Source organism: Anolis sagrei, chromosome 5 (genome assembly GCF_037176765.1).
Source record: "Anolis sagrei isolate rAnoSag1 chromosome 5, rAnoSag1.mat, whole genome shotgun sequence".
In the NCBI taxonomy this organism is placed as follows: Eukaryota; Metazoa; Chordata; class Lepidosauria; order Squamata; family Dactyloidae; genus Anolis; species Anolis sagrei.
In genome coordinates, this window is record NC_090025.1 from 101,460,857 (window position 1) to 101,486,192 (window position 25,336).

The following is a 25,336-nucleotide window of genomic DNA, read 5'->3' on the forward strand; positions in this document are numbered from 1 at the left end:
ACAGTTCTGGCCCAGCGTATCTGTCCGAACGCATCTCCCTCTACGTCCCACCTCGGAGTTTAAGATCCTCTGGGGAGGCCCTGCTCTCGGCCCCGCCTCTATCACAAGTGAGGTTGGCAGGGACGAGGAGCAGGGCCTTCTCAGTGGTGGCCCCTCACCTATGGAATTCACTCCCCGGGGAAATTAGATCAGCGAGATCCATCCTTTCCTTTAGAAGGAAATTAAAAACATGGATGTGGGACCAGGAGTTTGGGCAATCTGGCAGATAAATAAAGGATTGCGACGACGGATAGGAACAGACAATGTGGAACGAAGTATGGACTCTGAGTTGGCGAACGCTGTGCATGAGACTGGCTGATTATGATATATGTTGTTGTTTTAATTGTTATAACTGTTTAACTGCTTTTTTATACGTTTATTGTGTTGTTGTGTAGGCATGAAATTGTGCCATTTTGTAAGCCGCCCTGAGTCCCCCCTCGGAGGTTGAGAAGGGCAGGGTAGAAGTATACGAAATAAATAAATAATAAACATATATGACATCGCACTCAGGTACTGGGACATATTATGCTGCATGTGTCCCTTCTCCCATTTATGGTGCAGTTCAAAGACATGGCCATGTTAGTCTTTGAACTGCACCATAACAAAAAAGGGTGTCAAACTGCATTAATTCTATACTATCGTTGGACTTGGAGAATGGGATTTATCCCTCGGTATGCACAGTAACATACTTGTGGATATGAGATCAGGACAGAGTTGGATATATTCTTCTTGACAAGAAAGACATTAAATAAATACATATCTGGGCAGGTGGGCTCATGTGCGGGATTGCAAGATTAGAGTCTGACATGTATCATCATTAATAGTTCAGTTTTTTGACTGAAACCTTTTTTTAACATTATATACCATAAGTGTTCCAATGTATTAGAACTAGATAAAACTGCCATTAAATCTATGTTTAAAAATATATATCAGACAATAACCTCAGTCCCACTAAACTGTATTTAGTACTATTATTATTATTATTATTATTATTATTATTATTATTATTATTAAAACTAGCTGTACCCAGCCACACATTGCTGTGACCCTCAGAAAACAGGATTTGCAGACATGAAGCAATCTGGGCTAGGGAACTCCTCCCACCAAAGGTTTCCTGCTGGCTAGTAGAAGTCAGGCTGTTAAGGTGCAAGGTGGTATGGAAAATAAATGAGAAGCAGGCACTGAAGCTGCAAGGCTTTTCAGTTATATTCATGCTGGCCAAAATACTCAAAAAGCCTCTTTGAAACAGAGGCTGGGTGGCCATCTGTTGGGGTGCTTTGAATGGGATTTTCCTGCTTCTTCACATAATGGGGTTGGCCTGGATGGCCCACCAGGTGTCTCCCAACTCTAGGGCTCTCTGATCCTATATTCTTCTCTCCCCTTCACCAGTTTCCCTCTTTCTTTCTTTCTTTCTTTCTTTGTTCCTTCCCTGCCTCTTCCCTTCCTATCCTCTCCCATCCCTGCCTCCTTTTCCTTCCTCCTCTTTCTTTCCTTCTACCTTTCCTTCCATTCATAATCTTCTCTTCTCTTCACCAATCCTTTTCTTCCTTTCTTCTCTCTTTTCCCATTCTTTCCCCTCCTTCCTCCGGAACAGCTTTTAAGGGTTTTTAAAGGGTTTGGGGTGTGTGTGAAAGGGGGGATGTGGAGCCCAAGTGGGAGAGTTGCCGGCCTTCTCATAGTTTGCATCCTCCCTTCACCCAACTGGGGGGGGGGGGTGCAGCCTTGCAATCCTCTGGTCTTGAGGAAAGAGTTGCCTGGTAGCCCCGTGGGCCTCATGGAGCCGCTGCAGTGGCTCCAGCTGCTGCCAGGGCTTGCCTCGCCAAGCCCCCACCCCTCCGCAGGGCCAGGCCTTTTCCTTCCCACCCTCTTTCCTTTCCTCAATCCCTCCCCAAATGAAGGAAAGGGACTCCATGGCGAGGCTTCTCTTCCCTCACAACGGTTGGTGCTTCATTCTTCTCATGCAATGGGGAGAGGGGCTTTTGCGCATGCTCTGCAAGGCATTTTTCTTTTTGGGGAGTTTTAAGTTATTTCCCTTTCATTTTTTTACGTTTTTTTGTTTGAAAGACATAGATCGGATTAGAATATGTTTTGCTGCCAAATTTGGTGTCAATTCATCCAGTGGTTTTTGAGTTCTGTTAATCCCACAAACGAACATTACATTTTTATTTATATAGATTATTATTATTATTATTATTATTATTATTATTATTATATTTATTTATACCTCACTTTATATCTCCCGCAGGAGTCTCAAAAGCATAACATAAAAACTTTAGCATACAGTTTACAATATACAAATATTAAAACAGCATTGAACATCATTACTGCTAAAACCAATTCAGAATAAATCCATGAAAAACATAGAAAATCACACATGTCAAACCTTCTAGGGGGACACAGTTACACTAACACTTATAATGGGACTGATCTGGTGTGCTGAGTGCTGGATTGGCCCCAATATGTGTCCCTACAGGGACTCCACTGGCTACCTAGGAGATGAGATGGAGTCCACATCACCCAGAGGTGCCGAACATGGTTCAGCGTCGCTGGGCTGCCACCCTATTTCCCCTTTGCTCCACATGTGGCAGAGAACTCTTGCCACAATATGTTTTCTACCTGTTCCCCATCACTTGTCCTGATGTCAGTCAGAATTATGAGGCGCTGAGGAAGGGGGAGAGCAAAGGATATAGGAAATTATCCGCTCTTCTCCCCATCCCTTCATAGCATTCCCCATCATCTCAGCAGACATCATAACGAGTGTTTGGAAATAGGTGGGCCCTATCCATCCCAGAAACTAGTTTTTTTCCAGGGCCCCAAAATACACCTGTTTGCCATATAAAACCCATTGTCCCAAATCAGAGATTGTCACTACACTGTGCGTGGGGGAAGGGGATTGCCATCCCATGTCCCTGGGGCATCTCGGCAGGGGAACACGGGATAGCAGTGGGGATAGTTGCAGCTGGTTCTGTTTGGATGTACAAGACTGTTATAGGCTCTTACTCAGGTTAGGACAAAAAAAACAAGCCAAATCCTCCCTTCAGTTAGGTTTGCTCAGGGCCCTAAAATGCATAAATTGCAAACTGACCTGTTTTCCATATTCAATCCATTGGCCCTTGTCATTTTTCCAGTACCAAAGCCATTTTGTTGTCATTACAAATTTAGCAGGTTTGGTGACTGATGATGGAGTGGACAGACGTCGAATTGGACCAGTTGAAGAGGTCATAGTCCCGAAATCGATGCCCAAGTCCAAAACACTAGGGGAAAGAGACAGGGAGAAAAAAATGTCTAGGTATGTATAAACACCAGACATTTGTATTCATGTTTTCCAATGGTATTAGTTCACATCACCCCTCCTCAATCCCTTCTACCCCTTCTCAAAAGCCAATCAGTATATAAAAGTGAGACCATACAAAAAGTTAGAGACATGTAATATTTACAGTATTATTATTATTTACAGTATTTATATTCTGCCCTTCTCACCCTGCAGGGGATTCAGAGCAGATTACAACATACATATACATGGCAAACATTCAACGCCGTAGACACACAACACATATAGACAGACAGTCAGAGGCTATTTAACATCCCAACTTTTTCTGGCCACCAGGGGAGCTGTCGCTTCACCATCCATCTGTGACACTGATGAAATACTCCTCATTCCCCGAATGCTTGTCGGAGATTTTCATGGCCTCGTAAATTAGTTAAATTAGCCTCCCCACATAAGTGGTACCTAAATTTCCTACTTGACAGATGCAACTGTCTTTCGAGTTGCAAAGGTTGACAACAAGCTACACAGAATTGGTTGGAAGCTCACACAGTCATATAACCTGGAATATCAAGGCTGATAATAATAATAATAATAATAATAATAAGAAGAAGAAGAAGAAGAAGAAGAAGACGACTTTATTTGTACCCCGCTACCATCTCCCAAGGGACTCGGTGCGGCTTACATGCGGCCGAGCCCAAACACAACAATAACAATAACAGCAATAATACAAAAACAATACAAAACTCATAGCAAAATAAGCAAAAACAATAACACGACGCAATATCTGCTTTGAAGTGGATTATCCGAGTCCACACTGCCATATAATCCAATTCAATGTGGATTTTATACAGTTGTGTGGAAGGGGCTATAGTTTGTTGTTAGGATTCATGCGGCCTCACAGGTTTCACTAGCCTTTAGTGGCCTTTCTTGCAGTCCTTAAATACCATTATTCAATCAGCTCAGTGGGGAAGACTCCACTTACAGCTGCAGCTTTGATAATTTACATTCCTTCTCAACTTTACTCGGTAATTTTGCTTGACTTGGATCTTCAACAAGTAAAATAAGAATCCAGAAGGAAGATTAATAATAATAATAATAACAACAACAACAACAACAATCTTTATACCCTGCCACCAACTCCCCAATGGGGACTCAGAGCGGCTTACATGGGGCGAAGCTCGGACAACATATTACAGTAAAAATAAAACCAAAACATAAGCAACAAGCAACAGCATCAAAATTACATTAAAAAACATATAAATACAGTAACAAAATAACATTACAATAACCACAATCGCAGAGACAATGGGTGGGCCACATGTACAGGATAAAACGTTAAAAAACTCGAATGAGATAAGAATAGGAGCAAGTTATTTGGAGGGAGCTCATAAAGAGACACAGGGTTGTGAAATATAGGTTGCTTACCTGTAAACGTATTTCTTCCAGTGATAGTCTGTGAAATCCGCACTAATGGGTTTCTGTGCGCATGCGCAGTGATTTCGGAACATTCTAGATGAAAAGAATTTAGGCGGGAGTCCCGCCCACCCTCCCAATGGTATAAAAGGCAGTAGGCGGAGTTCCGCTTCAGTTCCTTGCCGCCAGACAGCAGCCAGGAAAAGAGGCATGACATAAGAGGGGAGGACGGGCGGGACGTGCGGATTTCACAGACTATCACTGGAAGAAATACGTTTACAGGTAAGCAACCTATATTTCTTCCTCGTGTAGTCTGTGAAATGCGCACTAATGGGTGATTGTAAAGCTACCAACCTGGAGGTGGGTCATGCCACACAGGAGAAAAGAACTGCTCTGCCGAAGGCCGCATCTCTCTTGGCGAGGATGTCGAGCTTGTAGTGAGAGGCAAAGGTGGAAGGTGTCGTCCAAGTTGCTGCTCTGCAGATGTCGTGGACTGGAACACCATGGAGAAAGGCTTGAGATGTTGAAAGCGACCTCGTAGAGTGGGCATGGATAGTCGAAGGAGGTTCCTTGTGCGCCAAACTGTAAGCTAGGCGAATTGTGGATACTATCCATGATGACAATCTTTGAGATGTTACTGGAGCGCCCAAGGCGTCTTTCCGGTATTTTAGGAAAAGTCTTGGAGATTTCCTATAGGAGGCTGTCCTGGATATATAGAAGGAGAGGGCTCTTTTGACATCCAGCGCGTGGAGTGCAACTTCCAAGGGAGAGGAAGGGTTAGGAAAAAAGGCAGGGAGAGTGATGTCTTGGGACATGTGAAACTTGGAGACAACTTTAGGAAGGAAGGTAATGTCGGTCCGAAGGACTACTTTGTCCTCGTGGAACCTAATAAAAGGAGGGTCTGAGCGAAGAGCAGCGAGTTCACTGGCCCTCCTTGCAGAAGTAATGGCCACTAAGAACGCCGTCTTCCAGGAGAGATGGGAGATGTCACAGGAGGCCATAGGCTCAAAGGGAGGTTTGGAGAGTTGAGACAATACAAGCTCAAGGCTCCAAGCCGGGGGTGGGGGGGAAACTGGGGGGTGAACATTTTTATAACCTTTAACAAATAACTGTATCAACGGATCTTGAAAAAGGGACGGTAGTCCTGATTTTCTCCTAAACCAGGAGAGTGCTGCGAGATAGCACTTAATTGAGGAGAGGGAAAAACCTCGTGAGGAGAGGTGAACTAGAAAGTCTAAGACAATATGCACTGGGGCTGAGGCAGGCTCAAAGCCCAAGGGGTGAGTGAAAGACTTGAATTTTGACCATTTATAGGTATAAGATCTCTTGGTGGAAGTCTTTTGAGCTGCCTGGATGATGAGTCGTGCAGCCTCAGAGAGATGGGTCATGGTGTGATCCTCCACGCCGTGAGGCGTAGAGTTGGGAGATCTGGGTGGCAGATCAGCCCGTTTTGTATGGTGAGAAGATCCGGGCTGGATCGTAGGCGAAGAAAAGTTCTTCGTGATGCGTGAAGGAGAGGAGCAAACCATGGTTGCCTGGGCCACCATGGGGCTATCAAGATACAATTGGCCTTGTCTGTGATGACCTTCGCAACTACTCTGGAGAGTAGAGGAAGGGGGGGAAAGATGTAGAGGAACCCTTGAGACCACTGGAAGAGAAAGGCGTCTCCTAAGCAGCCTGGGAATGCGTGAGGGTGGAGCCTCGCGCAAAAGAGTGTGCACTGTGTGTTGTCTGGGGAGGCAAACATGTCTACTTGTGGTTGGCCCCAGTGACGGGTCAAGAGGCTGAACTCTCTGGGGTGTAAGTGCCACTCGTGGGTTGTGGTCGGAGTCCTGCTGAGAGAGTCCGCCAGTGTATTGTCTTTTCCCGGAAGGTGGATTGCAATGAGGAATATGTTCCTCCGAATGCACCATTCCCAGATCTCTGTTGTTATGGAGAGGAGGGTTGGGGAGTGGGTTCCCCCTTGTTTGTTGAGGTAAAATTTTACTGATGTGTTGTCTGTGACTATCTGGATGGTGCGGTTGGAGACTTGGTGAGCAAAGGCCCGGAGGGCTTTTCCCACTGCCAGTAGCTCCAGTGCGTTGATGTGGAGTTTTTGCTCTGAGTGAGACCAGCGGCCGCTGATCGTCAAGTCTCGGAGGTGTGCTCCCCAGCCGGAGGAGGACGCGTCTGTTGTCAGTGACAGAGACGGGCGGGGGGGGGGTGTGAATGGGAGACCTGAGCACACATTGGGTTCCCTTGTCCACCACAGGAGGGAGCTGAGGACATGAGCGGGAGGTTGAAGAATCATGGATTGTGAGTCGTGAATGGGATCGAATACCCCCAGGAACCAGGATTGGAGTGGGCGGAGGCAGAGCCGGGCGAAAGGGGTCACACTTGTAGTGGACGCCATGTGGCCAAGGATGGATTGGATAGCCCATGCAGAGGACCGGCCTGAAGAAAAAAGGCTGTTGATGGCTTGGCAGAGATTGGAGAACCGGTCTTCTGGCAGGTAAGCCCGTTGGGATGTGGAGTCTATCAGGGCACCAATGAAATGGATGCGCTGGGTAGGTATGAGGTGGGATTTGTCGAGATTCACGACAAGTCCAAGTTCCTGTAGGAGAGACAAGGTGAAGGAGATGTCAGAGAGGAGCTGGGAACGAGATTTCGCCGAAAAAAGCCAATCATCTATGTATGGAAAAACCGTTACGCCGTTCTGGCGTAGGTGAGCAGCTACTACTGACATGCATTTAGTGAAAACCCTTGGGGCGGAGGAAAGACCAAAGGGTAATACGGAGAAAGAAAAAATGTGGTTGTCCAGTGCAAAGCAGAGGTATCTGCGATGGTTGTGTCTAATTGAGATGTGGAAGTATGCATCTCTGAGGTCAACCTTGGCGAGCCATGCTCCCTTTGTGATGAAAGGAAGGATGTTGGCTAATGTGACCATGCGAAATTTGCGAGGTGAAATGAATTTGTTAATGCCTCGGAGGTCTAAGATGGGGCGTTGACCTCCGTCCCTTTTATCTACTAGGAAGTAGCGGGAGAAAAAGCAAGTGTGAGCTAGGTCGGGATGTACCGGGGAAATTGCCCCTTTCTCTAAAAGAGAGGACATCTCGTCCCAAAGCATGGGAGAGGATTGAGTTGGTAAAATTTTTCCCAGTGGAGGGAGAGAATGGAATTCAATGGCATAACCTTCATCCACTATGCGGAGGACCCAGGTGTCATTGGTTATGGACTGCCAAGCAGGTAAGTATGGATGGAGTCTGTTGAGGTATAGTGGTAAGGTGGATGTGATGTGTGTGGAGGGTGGGGAAAGGGCAGGTAGATTCAGTGCTGGGGAGGGAGGGGGGCTAAAAACGCCGTTTTTTGTTATCTGGTGGTTTAGTGCCCCGATACTGACCCTTAAAGGGGACAGGTGGCTTCCCAGTGGTGGCAGGAGATGAATGAGGACGTTGTTTTCCTCTGTAGGAGTGAGGGTTGTAACGGCCTCTATGATAGGTGGGGTAATGATAGTAATTGCCCCATCGTTGTCTCTGTTGATAAGGTTGTTGGTCATATTTAGTGACCGTTTGTTTCATCTCATGGGAATGTTTCAACTGGGAATCTGTTTCTGGATTAAACAATCCTGTTTGATCCATAGGGAGATCTTCAATCAACGTGCGAGCTGAAGGAGAAAGAGTGGACGCCCTGAGCCAGGCGTGACGTCTCAAGGCCACTGCCCCGGCAATGAGTTTGCCGGACATGTCAGCTGTGTTCTTTGCTAAGTCCTTTTGGAGCTTAGAGAGAAGAAGTGCTTCTTGAGCAAAGGCTTTTGCCATTGGTTGATCAGCCATTGGTAAGAGATCAAGATAAGGTGAAATTTTGTTCCAGAGGTGTGTCTGGTATACACTCATGTAAACGCCATAATGTGCCATTCTGGCAAACAGGCAGGCAGAGGAATAAAACTTTTTTGCCATGGCATCTAGTTTCTTTCCTAGTGTAGCTGGAACCAGGGCTGGAGAAACACCTTCTGTTTTTAGGACTTCTAGAAGGTAAGGTAAGGTGGGCAATATAGTTGACATGGGTCGCTGTTGTTCAGATGAGGTGAAGCAAGGGTCATCCACAGCCTTAGTAGGCTGGGGAACGGCCAGATTAAGTGACCTGGAAAGTCTGATTAATAAAGCAGAAAAGTTTTTAAACTCTTCCGCTTGTAGAGGGTCTGGATCTGGTTCAGCTTGAAGAGCAGAAGTGGGAGGTGAATCACTGGAAGATTCAACATCCACAGTTTCTGGGTCGGGTTGGTGATCCTGCTGAGGAGTAGTAGGATCCGGGGGTGGTGCCCCCTGGTGTTGAAGGATAGGAGGCTCGGGAGGGGGCCTAGAAACAGTGGCGGAAGGAGGGGGGTAGGAATGAGGATAGGGATGAGGAGGAGGAGTATGGTCCCTCGAGTATTCCCCTTGATAGTAAGGGTAGTAGAAGGGGGGGGAGGATAGAGGGGAAAAGGATAGTCATAAGGGTAAGGAAAACGTGGATCGCGGTCGCGCGGATCGCGCCCACGCGGGCGTTTGGAGGGAGGAGTGCAGGACCGGGACCGAGAATGCGAGGAGGATGAGGATCGGGACCGGCGGCTGGAGGAGCGGCTCGGCCGAGAATGGCCACGTTCTCTTTGTGAGGTGGGAGGGGCCGGTACCGGGGAGGGAGGTTGTTCTCTGAGAGGCTGGGCAGGCTGAAGGAGGGAGGGGGAAGAGGGGAGGTTAGGATCGGGCTGGGAGTTGAGGAGCTGAATCGGGAGAAGCTCCGGGGGCTCCTGAAGTTCAAGGAATTGCGGTGCGGTTTGCTCCGTGGGCGAGAGCTCAAGCAGCTGGGCCGGCGGTACCAGCAGGGGAGGACTCAGGGGCTGCACGCCAGAGAGTTGCCATCCCTTTTTCTTATTTTGTTTCTCCTTTGACTTGCTTTTATGAGCAGTTTGTTTGGAGACCCTGGGTCTTTTCGGCGGCGGCTCGTCCCCAAGGGGAGGAGTCACGGCCGCAGGGTTCTCTTCCAGCTGCATGGAGGAGGGGCCCGGCCGCTCTCCGGAGAGAGGGGAGGGTGAGGGCTGCTGAGAGAGACTGAGCGCGGCTTGGCGAGTCTCCTCAGGGGCCAGTGCCTGCTCATATAAAAGAGCTTTAAGACGGGAGTCTCTGCTCTTTTGGGCCCGAGATGTAAAGCCTCTGCAGATCTCGCAGGCAGAGCGATTATGGGCCTCTCCAAGGCACAAAAGACACTTGGTGTGTCTATCGGCTTCTGGGAGATTAACTCCACAAGCCGAACATTTTTTAAAAGATAAAGCCGACATGCTAGCCTGTCCGTGATCGGTCCGTTGTCGAGGGAAGGAGAATGGAGGATCGTCGAGTGCAGTCCGAGTCGATAACAAGGTAAGTAAACAGAGAGGAAAGTCCGAAATGCTTCTGCTGTCGCGCGGAAAGAAGAACTGAAGCGGAACTCCGCCTACTGCCTTTTATACCATTGGGAGGGTGGGCGGGACTCCCGCCTTAATTCTTTTCATCTAGAATGTTCCGAAATCACTGCGCATGCGCACAGAAACCCATTAGTGCGCATTTCACAGACTACACGAGGAAGAAACTAAACTTTCCGTTAATTGACCAGAAGAAAGGAGTGTCTCAGTTTCTTCATCAAAATAGTCTTTTGGTGTGCTTGTTTTGCATTTTTCAGCAGCAACTAAATGCAGTGGGTTCTTGTTCATGGCCCCTCCTGACCCTGCATGCCAATGAGACAGATGCCTCAGCAGGACATCAGAGTCAAGATATTTGTGACTTAAGTGAGTTACTGCACTATCTTTTCCAAAGGGAGAAAGGTCTACGTTGAGAAGGTTTGATTTATAGTTATAGGTTATCGTTTTAGTTATTATGCTTTGGTTGTGTATATATGTTGGCACTGATTCTTGCCACTGCTTGTTGTACACCACTTTTGAGTCCTCCCAGGGGTGAGAAAAGCAGTATATAAATGCAGTAAGTAAATAAACAAACAAATAAAATAAGCCAGGGTTGAACTTCAGCTAATAGAAAACCAATTTCCACTAAAACTTTTCACAAAGAAGAGCCATTTTATACCTGGTTAAACTTGGGTCACAATAGGCTTTTTCTATTTCCCCTCCATTGGGCAAATCGTTCCAACCATTTCCACTATCTACTTGCCATCGATAAGGCAAATGGTAATGGAACATATTGCAGTTATCTAGAAAAAGAACAAGCATAGGAAGCACCCAGTGGTTATTTCAACTAATAACAGAGCATGAAAACAAAGCAAATAACAGAAACAAAAAGAACAAGGAATACAAATTTCAATAACTGGTAATAATCAGACTTTAAGTAACATAACAGTTGGACAACATTGGCAGTGGATTATTTATCCCTTAGGGATGGGGAGTTTCACAATATTTGATTTTTCACTTCTTCTCATCAGCAATTCCTTCATCAAAGCTCCTCTGCAACTGAGCGCAGCATAGAATCATATGGGGAAAGATGATGCATTACATATCCTGAGTACAAAATCTATTTACAGCTCTAATCATATGACTTTGAACTGAGCCAGAAAGGACTGAGCCAATCTGGATCCATTTACGAACCCACACGATCTCTTTGATCTTCCGGAGAGGCTCTTCTCTCGCTCCGACCTGCATCACAACTGCGACTTGTGGGGACGAGAGAGAGAGCCTTCTCTGTGGTGGCCCCTCAACTCTGGAGCTCACTTCCCAAAGACATTAGGCAAGCCCCCATGCTGGCAATCTTTGGGAGAATCTGAAAACCTGGGAGAATTCCAATGTGCCTTCAGTGATTGAACGTAAGGTACTCTCTCTGACCAAAAACTTTGCACTAAATGACCTCAGTAGCACTTTGTTTATGGTTCGTGCAATTAAATCCTTCCTCATCCCCGGATTCCCCCCCCCCCAATGTTTTGACATTGTCCTATCTCCCAGTGTTTTGAAATTTTATCCTGAATTTGGCCCTGCCCAGCGAAATCTTTTGTGTTTTAATGTCTGATTTTATATTGTTGTGTTGCTATTATATTGTTTTGCATTTATGTATTTTATTTTTTGGTTTTATTATGTTCTTGTGTTATATTGTTGTGTATTGTACCAATGGGTGTGGCCTCATGTAAGCTGCACTGAGTCCCCTTGGGGGAGATGGAGCAGGGTATAAATAAAGCATTATTATTATTATTATTATTATTATTATTATTATTATTATTATTATTATTAAGGGACATTTCTTTACTATTGGTGATGAAATTTAAAATTGACTGTCCTTTGTCTTAGTCCTATATAGTCAAGAAGGGAAGTGGCCTCTTTCAGCACTGAGATGTTTCATGAGCTGCATCTGACATAAAATTCAGGCCCGTGACTCTAACATTGTCATTTTTTTTCTCCTGTATTTTGATGCCAGTGGAGTATCAAAATCTTGCATGATACATTTTGATTATTTCAGTTGGCCAATAAATGTATCACTCTTGTGTAGATATTTATTTTTGCTGTAGTAGGCAGAAAAGTTGGTGAACTATCATCTAGTTTGGAAGCCAAATGGCAAATTTTCCAGTGAAATCAATGATTTTGCCAACAAAAGCAGCGTATTACTGCTTTGAAACAGAATAAACATATACACATTGACCTGCAGCACTCCACATGTTTTAGACTTCAGTTCCCAGAATTCCTGACCATTGAACAAGTTGGCTAGGGTTTCTGGTAGTTGGGAGGGCCACAGGTTATGCAGGCCTGAAGTCTAGGTAGTCAGATTAGCAAATTGAGCAAATCAATATTAGCCATTAATATGCTGTTAATCACCAGTTTTTAAGAGGAGCCCCCGATGGCGCAGTGGGTTAAACCCTTGTGCCGGCAGGACTGAAGACCGACAGGTTGCAGGTTCAAATCCAGGGAGAGGCGGATAAGCTCCCTCTATCAGCTCCAGCTCCTCATGCGGGGACATGAGAGAAGCCTCCCACAAGGATGATAAAAACATCAAATCATCCAGGCGTCCCCTGGGCAATGTCCTTGCAGACGACCAATTCTCTCACACCAGAAGCGACTTGCAGTTTCTCAAGTCGCTCCTGACACGACAAAAAAACAACCCAGTTTTTAAAAGAATCTTACTGAGTCTTACTACTAAACTTTTTCCTAATTTCCTAAGATAATAATAAACTGTCTCTGTTTTAAAAGCTTCCATTTGTTTATTTAGCTATTTGGGTTTTTAATACATTACATGGCTTCCGGGAAAGGTTGGCAGCACAATAAGTGTGATCTGTTTATCTGTTTATCTGTCTAGATATTTTATTTTGACTGGCTTTTCCAAGCCCTGGGTCATTTGTTCTGATTTATTTTAACTTATCTGCTATCTAAATGAGTTTAACTAAGTTTGTTTAGATAAGTCATTTGCTATCTGTCCTTGAGCTGAACAGCTTGCCTGTTTCACTGGTTGACTTTTGAGCTCTATCAGAAATGTCTGAAAGCTTGTAAAAACATTTGGGGAGTGGATTTATGCTAGCAGTGGCATTTAAAGTCCCATGCATTAACAGTGGGGTCGCGAGGGGGTATCAGAGAGTCGCCAAAGTCCATCAGAAAACACAGTATTTTTTGTTAGTCATGAGGGTTCTGTGTGGGAAGTTTGGCTCAATTCTATCATCGGTAGGGTTGTTATTATTTATTATTTAAAACATTTATATTCTGCCCTTCTTACCCCAAAGGGGACTCAGTGCGGAGCACAGCATATACACGGCAAACATTCAATGCCGGGAAACAAATTCACATACAACACATAAACATTAAAAAACATTTATCAAAATATTAAAATACACCATTTAAAACCGTCCTAGCCATCCGCATCAAATCCAATTGGCCCTGTCATCTTTCCCACTGTTGCTTCATTGCTCTGTCCCAAAAGCTTGGTCCCACAGCCAAGTTTATACCATCCTTCTAAAAGACAGGAGGGAGGGGGAAGGGTTCCATACCCGGGGAGCAATCACCGAGAAGGCCCTGTCTTTCGTCCCCACTAATCATGCCTGTGACAATGGCGGGACGAAAGCAGGGCCTCCCTGGAGGATCTTCATCTCCGTGATGGTTCATAGGGGTCCAGAATGCTCTTTGATTGTAGGCAAACCAGCAAATACAATTCCCAAATGTCGAGTTCTATTTTCCCCAAACTCCACCAGTGTTCACATTTGGGCATATTAAGTATTCGTGTCAAATTTGGTTCACAGTACTCTCTGGGTGTAGGTGAACTATACTTCACAAAGCTCACAGTCAATGCCCACCAAACCCTTCCATTATTTTCTGTTGGTCAAGGGAGTTCTGTGTGCAAGCTTGGTTCAATTCCATCGTTGGTGGAGTTCAGGGTGCTCTTTGATTGTAGATTAACTATAAATCTTAGCAACTACAACTCCCAAATGACAAAATCAATCCCCCACCAGTATTCAAATATGGGTGTATCAGGCATTTGTGCCAAATTTTGCCCAGTGAATGAAAATACATTTTGCATATCAGATATTTACATTACGATTCATAACAGTAGCAAAATTACAGTTGTGAAGTAGCAAAGAAAACAATGTTATGGTTGGGAGGGGGGTCACCACAACATGAGAAACTGTATTAAGGAGTAAAAGCTTTGGGAAGGTTGAGAACCATTGTTCTAGAGAGACTTACTTTTATGCTTGCAGAACTGAAAGAGATAATACAGACATATCTCATCTATTTTCTCTTTCTCTGCATTTGGAAGAGGTTTAGGACAATGAGCTGTTTTCACATCTGTATGAGGAAAAATGAGAATTTTTAAATCAAGAACAAGTCAGAAACATTCTTCAACATTATCAATGCAAATGATGACTGCAATGAATCAACTGTGTAATATGTTACAACATGGATAATTCAACTGTTAGTTTCTGCATGTACATGAAAATATAAACAGCCCCCACATTTTGAAAATTTGCTGTAATTCACCTATGCCAAAAGGTCAATATAGATTAATCTACACTAATTTAGAGATACATGTTATATTGGGTCTTTTTTTGTTAACTGCAGTTAAGCACACTTCAACTTATGACAACCCTATGAAAGAGTGACCTCCAAGTCACTTTATTATTAACAGTCTTGTTCAAATCTTGCAAACCTGGCTTCCTTGATTGTGTCTCCCGATTTGTAACAGTCTCCCCTCTTAAATTGTCATCTACCATGGCAAGCATTATTGTATTTTTATGTCACATAATATGTCAAAAGTACAACAGTTTAGTCATCTTTGCTTCCAAATTATTTATGTTCCTCTCTCCAATTTGTACATTTTCATCTTGAGTTTAATGCACTTTTGCGTACAATATATTCAGTGAGGCCTTGCCTGAGCCTTTTGCCAAATGGAAATCATTCCAGTTCTCTCAGTTCTCTCTATTTTATCCTCATGGTAGCCCCCCCCCCCCAAACCCAAGAGCAGGTTATGCACCAGAACAATCAAATGTTGTAAAACACCAATTTATTTTAGAGTGAACCTTAATTTTTATGATCTACACAATCAAAGGCTGAGTATTATCAATTTACTCCTGAACTCCCTTGCAGAATGTTTCCATCTCCTCCTCTTTTTCCTCTATGGTTGGAGCATAAACTTGGGTTCATCGTGGGTGATTACTTGTGGCTGAGTAATATTGTGTTCCAGAGGCAGAGTCTTCGTGTTGGGTTTATAAATCACTGTGAAAACCTATTCTGGAACCACTGACAACATAGATTTCCAGATGGAAGGTGGTCACATCAAGGATTTGCTTGACATGCCTTCCTCTTGGTATATTTCTGCCTTTTGCCCTGTATTCATGGCTCTTCAAAAAAAACCATAGCACTGTTGGTACCATAGCACTATGGTTACACTGACAGATTTTCTTTTAAGCTTTATTCTTTGCATTGTGTCCCATGACTGCTTTGGCTACATTTCTGCTCAATATTAATGTCATTCCATTCCTTCTTAGACTTTCATTCCCTGAGTAAAACACTGTGTAGTTATTTATTCCATTCCTATCCACTTTACCCCACTCATCCCAAGTACTGCAATGTTCATATATTCCAGTTCTTTTACTATGTCATGCTTTCCTTGATTCATGTTTCACACATTATCAGTTCCTATATGTGTTGTGCAGTGTCACCCCCACTACTGCTGCTGCCCAATTTGGCACATTTAATCTGGCTCCTTGGAAAAAACCTGTCTGATACAAAAGACCTTATCAGAAGCATTGCTGCCATCAGTATTTCCTCTTGCATTAGAAAAGCATGCAATCCCACTATTACAAAAAAAAATGTGATGAGAAGACTGGAAACCCTCGTCAACAAAATACAGAACTGCTCTTAGACTTCCTGAACCCACTTGTATCCTTTGCTTTAAAAATGCATTGGCTCACCTTGGTTTGGATCTATGTTCATGAAAGCATTCAAGCCGGAAGTCTGCTTAAGTATGGATTTAATCGGATAACCAGACTTTTCTTGATTTGCTGTAGGTCTGAGCTTTGAGGAAGTGTCTAAAACAACAGAGAAGAACTTTCAGAGATTTCCAAGGGCATCCAAGTTGACTTTCTCACCTATGGGATATTTAGTAGAATTCACATTTGTTTTCACCTAATTCTCTAGCCAATGCAATTGTTTTGTAATTACAGATTGAATATTTAAAGCCATCTCATTATCCACTCCTTCTGCAAGTAGCAACTTCAAGGCTTTTGGTTCCATAAGGCAATGAGATCTCTTGCATTGGGGAAACTGACACTGTCCTTTGAGAAAGTACCAGCAAATATGGAGCTTGGAGCAATTATCTTGCTGTCACCGCTCAGCCCACCAACAGCTGAATATCAATTGAATTATCCACAGTGCTACCCTTGTATGTCCTAAGTCTTCCCAATAGCTCACTGAGTGCCATTCAACCTTGGACTCTCATCTTCTGGCACTATCTCCTTTTCCTTTGTATATTGTCTCATCATAGTGTTTCATGCTGTGGCATCTGAAAAATACTCAATGAGTGTCACCTCCACTAATGCTGCTACCCAAATTTGGCACATTTAATGTGGCTCCTCGGAAAAAAACCTGTCTGAACAAAGAGACCTTATCAGAAGCATTGCCACCATCAGTATTGCCTCTTGCATTAGAAGAGCATGTAATCCTACTATTGCATAATAATAATAATAATAATAATAATAATAGGAAGACTGGAAACCTTTGTCATCAAAATACAGAACTGCTGTCTTAGGACTTCCTGAAGCCACTTGTATCCCTTTCTTAAAAAATGCATTAGCTCACCTTGGTTTGGGTTTATGTTCATGAAAGAATTCAAGCTGGAAGTCTGCTCAAGTACGGATTTACTCTGATTTCCAGAAGTTTCTTGATTTGCTATAGGTCTGGGTTTTGAGGAAATGCCTAAAACAACAGAGAAGAACTTTCAGAGATTTCCAAGGTGATCCAAGTTGCCTTTCTAAACCTATGGGACATTTAGTAACACTCACATTTGTTTTCACCTAATTCTCTAGCCAATGCAGTTGTTTTGTAATTACAGATTGTTTGAATATTGAAAGCCATCTCATTATCCACTCCTTCTGCAAGTAGCAACTTCAAGGCTTTTGGATCCATAAGGCAATGAAATCTCTTGCATCGGGGAAACCAACACTGTCCTTTGAGAAAGTATCGGCAAATATGGAGCTTGGAGCAATTATCTTGCTGTCACCTCTCAGCCCACCAACAGCTGAATATCCTTTTGGCTTCAGTACAATTGAATTATCCACAGTGCTACTCTTGCATGTCCTAAGTCTTCCCAATAGCTCACTGAGTGCCATCCAACCTTGGACTCTCATCTTCTGGCACTATCTCTTTTTCCTTTGTACATTGTCTCATCGCAGTGTTTCATGCTGCGGCATCTGAAAAACCCTCAACCAGTGTCACCCCCACTACTGCTACTACCCAATTTGGCACATTTAATCTGGCTCCTCAAAAAAATCCTGTCTGACATAGGAGACCTTATCAGAAGGATTACCGCCATCAGTATTGCCTCTTGCATTAGAAGAGCATGTAATCCTACTACTGCAAAATAATAATAATAATAATAATAATAATAATAATAGGAAGACTGGAAACCTTTGTCATCAAAATACAGAACTGCTGTCTTAGTCTTACTGAACCCACTTGTATTCCTTTCTTTAAAAATGCATTAGCTCACCTTGGTTTGAGTCTATGTTCATGAAAGTATTCAAGCTGGAAGTCTGCTCAAGTACGGATTTACTCTGATTTCCAGACTTTTCTTGAATTGCTATAGGACTGGGCTTTGAGGAAATGCCTAAAACAACAGAGAAGAACTTTCAGAGATTTCCAAGGGGATCCAGGTTGCTTTTCTCACCTATGGGATATTTAATAGCACTCACATTTGTTTTCACCTAATTCTCTAGCCCAGGGGTCCACAAACATTTTAAACAGAGGGCCAGGTCACAGTCCCTCAAACTGTCAGAGGGTTGGATTATAATTTGAAAAAAAATATATGAATGAATTCTTATGCACACTGCAATATCTTATTTGTAGTGCCAAACATTTTAAAACAATACAGTAATTAAAATGAAGAACACTTTTTAATAAAGATAAGCTATTAGTATTCAATGGTAAGTGTGGACCTGCTTTTGGCTGATGAGATAGGATTGTTGTTGTGCTTTCAAGTCGTTTCAGACTTAGGTTGACCCTGAGCAAGGGACGTGTAATCGACCTTGGAGGGCCGTAGATGGCCCTAGGGGGACCTTAGTTTGAGGACCCCTGATGTAGCCAATGCAGTTGTTTTGTAATTACATATTGTTTGAATATAGAAAGCCATCTCAATAAACACTCCTTCTGCAAGCAGCAACTTCAAGGCTTTTGGATCTACAAGGCAATGAAATCTCGTGCATCAGGGAAACCGACACTGTCCTTTGAGAGAGTACCGGCAAATATGGAGCTTGGAGCAATTATCTTGCTGTCACCTCTTAGCTCACCAACAGCTGAATATCCCTTTGACTTCAGTACAGCTGAATTATCCACAGTGCTACTCTTGTATATCCTAAGCTAATTCCAATAGTTGACTGAGTGCCATCCAACCTTGGACTCTCATAGTCTAGCAAATCTCTTTTTCCTTTGTGCATTGTCTCATCATAGTGTTTCATGCTGTTGCCTCTAAAAAATCCTCAACAGTGTCACCCCCACTACTAGTGCTGCTACCCAATTTGGCACTTTTAATTTGGCTCCTTGGAAAAAGCCTGTCTGAATCAGGAGACCTTATCAGAAGCATTGCTGCCATCAGTATTTCCTCTTACATTAGAAAAGCATGTAATCCTACTATTGCAAAATAATAATAATAATAATAATAATAATTATTATTATTATTATTATTATTACTGTGGAAAGGAAAAAAGTTTGGATTATGGATGCCACCATACCAGGTGATAGTTGCATTGAGGAAAAACAACAGGGAAAATACAGACTTTATCAGGATCTCAAAATTGAACTGCAAAGGCTCTGGCATAAACCAGTACAGGTGGTCCCAGTGGTCATCGGCACACTGGGTCCCGTGCCAAAAGACCTCAGCCGGCATTTGAAACAATTAACATTGACAAAATCATGATCTGTCAATAACAAAAGGCTACCTTACTTGGATCTGCAAGCATCATTCAAAAATACATAACAGTCTAAGACACTTGGGAAGTGTTCGACTTGTGATTTTGTGATATTAAATCCAGCATATAGATATCATTTGCTGTGACATACTGTGTTTTTGTGTCAGTAAAATAATAATAATAATAATAATAATAATAATAATAGGAAGACTGGAAACCTTTGTCATCAAAATATAGAACTGCTGTCTTAGATTTCCTGAACCCACTTGTATCCTTTGCTTAAAAAATGTATTGGCTCACCTTGGTTTGGATCTATGTTCATGAAAGTATTCAAGCCGGAAGTCTGCTTAAGTATGGATTTAATCTGATAACCAGACCTTTCTTGATTTGCTGTAGGTCTGAGCTTTGAGGAAGTGTCTAAAACAACAGAGAAGAACTTTCAGAGATTTCCAAGGAAATCAAAGTTGCCTTTCTCACCTATGGGATATTTAGTAGCACTCACATTTGTTTTCACCTAATTCTCAAGCCAAAGCAGTTGTTTTGTAATTATAGATTGTTTGAATATTGAAAGCCATGTCATTATCCACTCCTTCTGCAAGTAGCAACTTCAAGGCTTTTGGATCCATAAGGCAATGAGATAGATCTCTTGCATCGGGGAAACCGACACTGTCCTTTGAGAAAGTATCAGCAAATATGGAGCTTGGAGCAATTATCTTTCTGTCACCTCTCAGCCCACCAACAGCTGAATATCCTTTTGGCTTCAGTACAATTGAATTATCCAGTGCTACTCTTGCATGTCCTAAGTCTTCCCAATAGTTCACTGAGTGCCATCCAACCTTGGACTCTCATCTTCTGGCACTATCTCCTTTTCCTTTGTACATTGTCTCATCGCAGTGTTTCATGCTGCGGCATCTGAAAAACCCTCAACCAGTGTCACCCCCACTACTGCTGCTACCCAATTTGGCACATTTAATCTGGCTCCTCAGAAAAAGCCTGTCTTGACATAGGAGACCTTAGTGCCATCAGTACTGCCTCTTGCATTAGAAGAACATGCAATCCTACTACTGCAAAATAATAATAATAATAATAATAATAATAATAATAATAATAGGAAGACTGGAAACCTGCTGTCTTAGACTTCCTGAAGCCACTTGTATCCCTTTCTTTAAAAATGCATTAGCTCACCTTGGTTTGGGTCTATGTTCATGAAAGTATTCAAGCTGGAAGTCTGCTCAAGTACGGATTTACTCTGATTTCCAGACTTTTCTTGATTTGCTATAGGACTGGGCTTTGAGGAAATGCCTAAAACAACAGAAAAGAACTTTCAGAGATTTCCAAGGGGATCCAGGTTGCTTTTCTCACATATGGGATATTTAATAGCACTCACATTTGTTTTCACTTAATTCTCTAGCCCAGGGGTCCAAAAACTTTTTAAACAGTGGGCCAGGTCACAAAATCCTCAACCATTGTCACCCCCACTACTGCTGCTACCGAATTTGGCACATTTAATCTGGCTCCTCGGAAAAAGCCTGTCTGAATCAGGAGACCTTATCAGAAGCATTGCTGCCATCAGTATTTCCTCTTACATTAGAAAAGCATGTAATCCTACTATTGCAAAATAATAATAATAATAATAATAATAATAATTATTATTATTATTACTGTGGAAAGGAAAAAAGTTTGGATTATGGATGTCACTATACTAGGTGACAGTCACATTAAGGAAAAACAACAGGAAAAACTCAGCCGTTATCAGGATCTCAAAATCGAACTGCAAAGGTTCTGGCATAAATCAGTACAGGTGGTCCCAGTGGTCATCGGCACACTGGGTGCCGTGCCAAAAGACCTTAGCCGGCTTTTGGAAACAATAAACATTGACAAAATCATGATCTGTCAACAACAAAAGGCCACCTTACTTGGATCTGCACGCATCATTCGAAAATACATCACAGTCTTAGACACTTGGGAAATGTTTGACTTGTGATTTTGTGATATTAAATCCAGTATATAGATCTCATTTCCTATAACATACTGTGTTTTTGTGTCAGAATAATAATAATAATAATAATAATAACAACAACAATAATAGGAAGACTGGAAACCTTTGTCATCAAAATACAAAACTGCTGTCTTTGACTTCCTCAACCCACTTGTATCCTTTTCTTAAAAAATGTATTGGCTCACCTTGGTTTGGGTCTATGTTCATGAAAGTATTCAAGCCGGAAGTCTGCTCAAATATGGATTTACTCTGATTTCCAGACTTTTCTTGATTTGCTGTAGGTCTGAGCTTTGAAGAAGTATCTAAGACAACAGAGAAGAACTTTCAGAGATTTCCAAGGGCATCCAAGTTGCCTTTCCCACCTATAGGATATTTAGTAGCACTCACATTTGTTTGCACCTAATTCTCTAGCCAATGCATTCGTTTTGTAATTACAGATTGTTTGAATATTAAAAGCCATCTCATTATCCACTCCTTCTGCAAGCAGCAACTTCAAGGCTTTTGGATCCATAAGGCAATGAGATCTCTTGCATCGGGGAAACCGACACTGTCCTTTGAGAAAGTACCGGCAAATATGGAGCTTGGAGCAATTATCTTGCTGGTTGCAACTTGCCTCCCCTTTGTTGTAGGCATTGCACACCTGGAAATAAGGAGGAAATAGAAGAGACATATGCTCGAACTGTCATTCACATTGTAATTGTCCAAACATATCTCCTGTTACGAACCGTCACAAAGTCTAAGATCATCTGTAGAGGCCTGCTCTCAATCCCACCGCCATCGCAAACGTGACTGGTGGGGACAAGGGACATGGCCTTTTCAGCAGTGGCCTCTCTCCCCAGGGACATCAGACTGACCACCTCCCTCCTGTCTTTTAGAAGGAAACTCAGGACTTGGCTATGAGACCAAGCATTCGACCACTGAATAGCAGCAATGTGGGAAGAAGATTTAAGCAACTTGCGATAACGAATTGACCAGGACCTGGATTTGGATTTTAATTGGTATGTTTTAGTCTATTGTTTAATTGATTGTTTTTAATTAATTGTTTAATGCTTTTAGTGGTTGTTGTAGTAGAGCCTGTGAGTAATGTTACAAACAGTAGTATGGGTGCCAGAAGGGGGAAAAGGGTTACTCGGGAGCAGGAATCTGATGATGAGCAGCAGAGAAAGAGGATCCGGGACATTATTTACAGTACCTACAGATGAGGAGTCGTTTGAGGGATTATTTGGGGATGATGGGTCAGTGAAGGAGAAGAAGGAGACACCATGGATTGGACTAAGATAAGAAAAGTGCAAGCTATTTGTGAGTGCCAACAACTAGTTATGTCTTTATGGGGGTGAAGACTGGCAATCAGGGGATCCAACTGAGTCTTGAGGGGACCTAAGTCTTGACAGGAGATGGAGGAATTGGAGGGAAGGACAAGGGAATTCACGTGAAGAGCTGGGAGCAGCTGCAGAGGATAATGATGGGGCAGTGGTCAGTTCATCTTCTGATGATGATTTGTAAATAAAAGTGGGTTCAGGGGTGATGGGTCCTTGCAGAAGGCAAGGTGTTGATGAGCGTTTGTGTGTTGGGTGCTGTGTATTGGGAAAGATTCATGTAGACTTGTTGCTGCCTGTTTCGTGTTCGGTGTTGGTTTAGGATCTGCAGTTTGGATCTCCTGATCATTTGCATGTTATTGACCCAGATTGGCTTCTCGTGAATGTGGACTTCTCCCTTCCTGGACCTGAACCGGTTTGGCTATAGACGCTGCTTCTGGAGCAGCGCTGTTTCAGATTTCTCCCGCTTCAACCCTGGACTTTGGCTGATGACGCTTCTCTTCCTGCGGCCTCTCCTTTTTGTTAACCAGTTGTGTATTGTGTCTTTTGTTTTGCCTCAGAGCGCTTTGTTTGATTCGTTTCTTTTTATCCAGTTAATCTGGATTATATTTCTGTTAAGCTTTTTGGACCAGGTCTGGTTTGTTTCTTGAGTTTTGACCAGTGGCACTGCATTTAAGTACCTCTGCATCCTTTTTCCTTTGTTTTAATAAACTCTGTTTTGAAGCCACTTTTGAGTCTGGCCCTTTAAGGTGTCTGTGATTCCAACAATGGTGCGGTTGAATGTTTATAACTGTGACAGCACCGGATGGTGGCTTGCTGTGAGGCTGCCCTGAATCCCCCCTCAGGGTTGAGAAGGGTGGGTTACAAATGCAGGAAATAATAAATAAATAAATTTGTCTGAGCTGCAGATAAAGTGCCTAATACAACCCTTCCTACAATATAATAATAAGAAAAAGAAGTAGTGGTAGTAGTAGTGGGAAAATTTTGGTGAATTTCTTGCCATTTGGTAGCCCAGGTTTGTTTTCTGTAGAATTACTGACAGGGGGATCATTGCAATGGTGAACAACAGTGATTAAGTGAGCCGCCCTGCAAAATTCCTCTCATGTTAACAGTTCCATAGCTTTGGTTGCCCACAAACAGCTCAGTTTTCCATTGTTTCACTGGTGCAGTGCCTAAAGACCTTGGCCTGCACTTAAAAACAAACAATGCTAACAAAATTACCACCTGTCCATTGTAAAGGGCCACCCTACTTGAATATTCATGCATTATTCGCCAATACATCACACAGTCCTAGACACTTGAGAAGTGTCCAACATGTGATCAAATACAAAAGTCAGCACAGTGATCTTGTTTGTTGTATATTAAATGATAATAATAAATCTTTTCTCCCAAAAAAGGGACCCAAAGCAGCTATTCTTAAGACTTAGGATTGTGAATGTTTATGCTTACTTGACTTACACACTGCCTTGCTCTCCAAAATAGAACTCAAAGGACTCCTAAGAAGGCCAAGAAAATCAAAACACAGCATGACATTTTGGTGAAATGCAGTACATGATTTGTTTTGTTTGCTTGGCATTGATGGTATATGGGTGTATATGGAATTTTACTCACATAGGGTGGGGAATCATATACTTTGTTATTATTTTAAATGCCTATGGTTTTCACAAGAATGTTTTTTGTATTGATACCCTGTAACAATAATTAATAACAATGTCGTGAATTTGATATCTACACAGTGTACTCTTTTAATGCTTTATATTAGTAACAATTGGTAGCTCAAAATTATTATCACCATTCTATTTTATGGAGGTATGTTTTAATGTGTGTATTTTACAGCGTACTTTAAAATGATTATGTGTTTGTTTATTTTTTAGTACTGCTATAATCCGCTGTGAGGAGAAGCGAGCAAGAAATAAAACTATTATTATTATTATTATTATTATTATTACACTAACAACAGCAGCTGTTTAGTGAAAGAAGTTTAGCTGCCAAATACAAGTAACTCAAATATTTCTGTATAACATGTTCTGCTCTCATGCTGATTTGTCAAATATTTTCAGCTTCAAGAAGAGCAGAATTTCAAAGTTTGAGTCAGCTTTGAAATGGAGGTTATTCTATGTTGTGAAATAAGCATATTAAAAGTTGACTGTGTTTTCTCTTTAGCTAGCTTAATAACCACCTCCTCACCAATGTCCTATAATAGGAACTAAGCAGTTAATGTAAAATTAAGTGGTAATACTGTATTTTCATAACTCACATCAGGTATGAGGAAGGGGTCATTCTGGAGAAGTAAAACACGCAGTTCATTCTCATTGAGGCCAGAGAGTTCATGGTTCTTCAGAACTTTTCGGTTATCCTCTGATAAAATATCATGGGAGTACTTGCAAGCCCTAGAATGAAAAAAAAAGGAATTGAAAATCATTTTAAATAGTAAATACCCTTATCATATGACATTATAAAACTATTATTATTATTATTATTATTATTAACATTTTTAACATTTATGTCCCGTCCTATTCTCGACCTCTGAAGAGGGATTCAGGGTGGCTTCCGACAATATAAAACACCAATAAAATACACAGTTACATAAAATGATAATAAATATACATTTAAAAAGAGTTCGCCAGGTCTAAAGCATCCTCCAAATCAGTCCAAAAAGTACGGTCCATACAATCTCATCTGTGCCAGTAAAATTATTTATTCTGTGAACACTTGCTC

At 42.5% G+C, this 25,336-nt stretch overlaps 1 protein-coding gene across 7 annotated transcripts in view; it reads right to left on the reverse strand.

Moving 5' to 3' along the window:
• The window catches only part of LOC132776456 (protein mono-ADP-ribosyltransferase PARP12-like), a 60,212-nt gene that overhangs the window by 22,584 nt on the left and 12,292 nt on the right, over positions 1–25,336 (reverse strand). For 2 of the 7 annotated variants that reach the window (XM_067468923.1, XM_067468922.1), the window contains exons 2-12: positions 24,876–25,008; positions 21,690–21,942; positions 21,488–21,604; positions 20,489–20,605; positions 19,604–19,720; positions 17,890–18,006; positions 16,980–17,096; positions 16,094–16,210; positions 14,367–14,468; positions 10,789–10,912; positions 3,125–3,293 (exon numbers count right to left, since the gene is read on the reverse strand). In XM_067468923.1, the coding sequence (XP_067325024.1) occupies positions 3,125–3,293; positions 10,789–10,912; positions 14,367–14,468; positions 16,094–16,210; positions 16,980–17,096; positions 17,890–18,006; positions 19,604–19,720; positions 20,489–20,605; positions 21,488–21,604; positions 21,690–21,942; positions 24,876–25,008 (1,483 nt within the window). The remainder of the gene's footprint in view (positions 1–3,124; positions 3,294–10,788; positions 10,913–14,366; positions 14,469–16,093; positions 16,211–16,979; positions 17,097–17,889; positions 18,007–19,603; positions 19,721–20,488; positions 20,606–21,487; positions 21,605–21,689; positions 21,943–24,875; positions 25,009–25,336) is intronic. The other 5 variants (XM_067468925.1, XM_067468924.1, XM_067468927.1 and 2 more) reach the window with 5 other exon arrangements.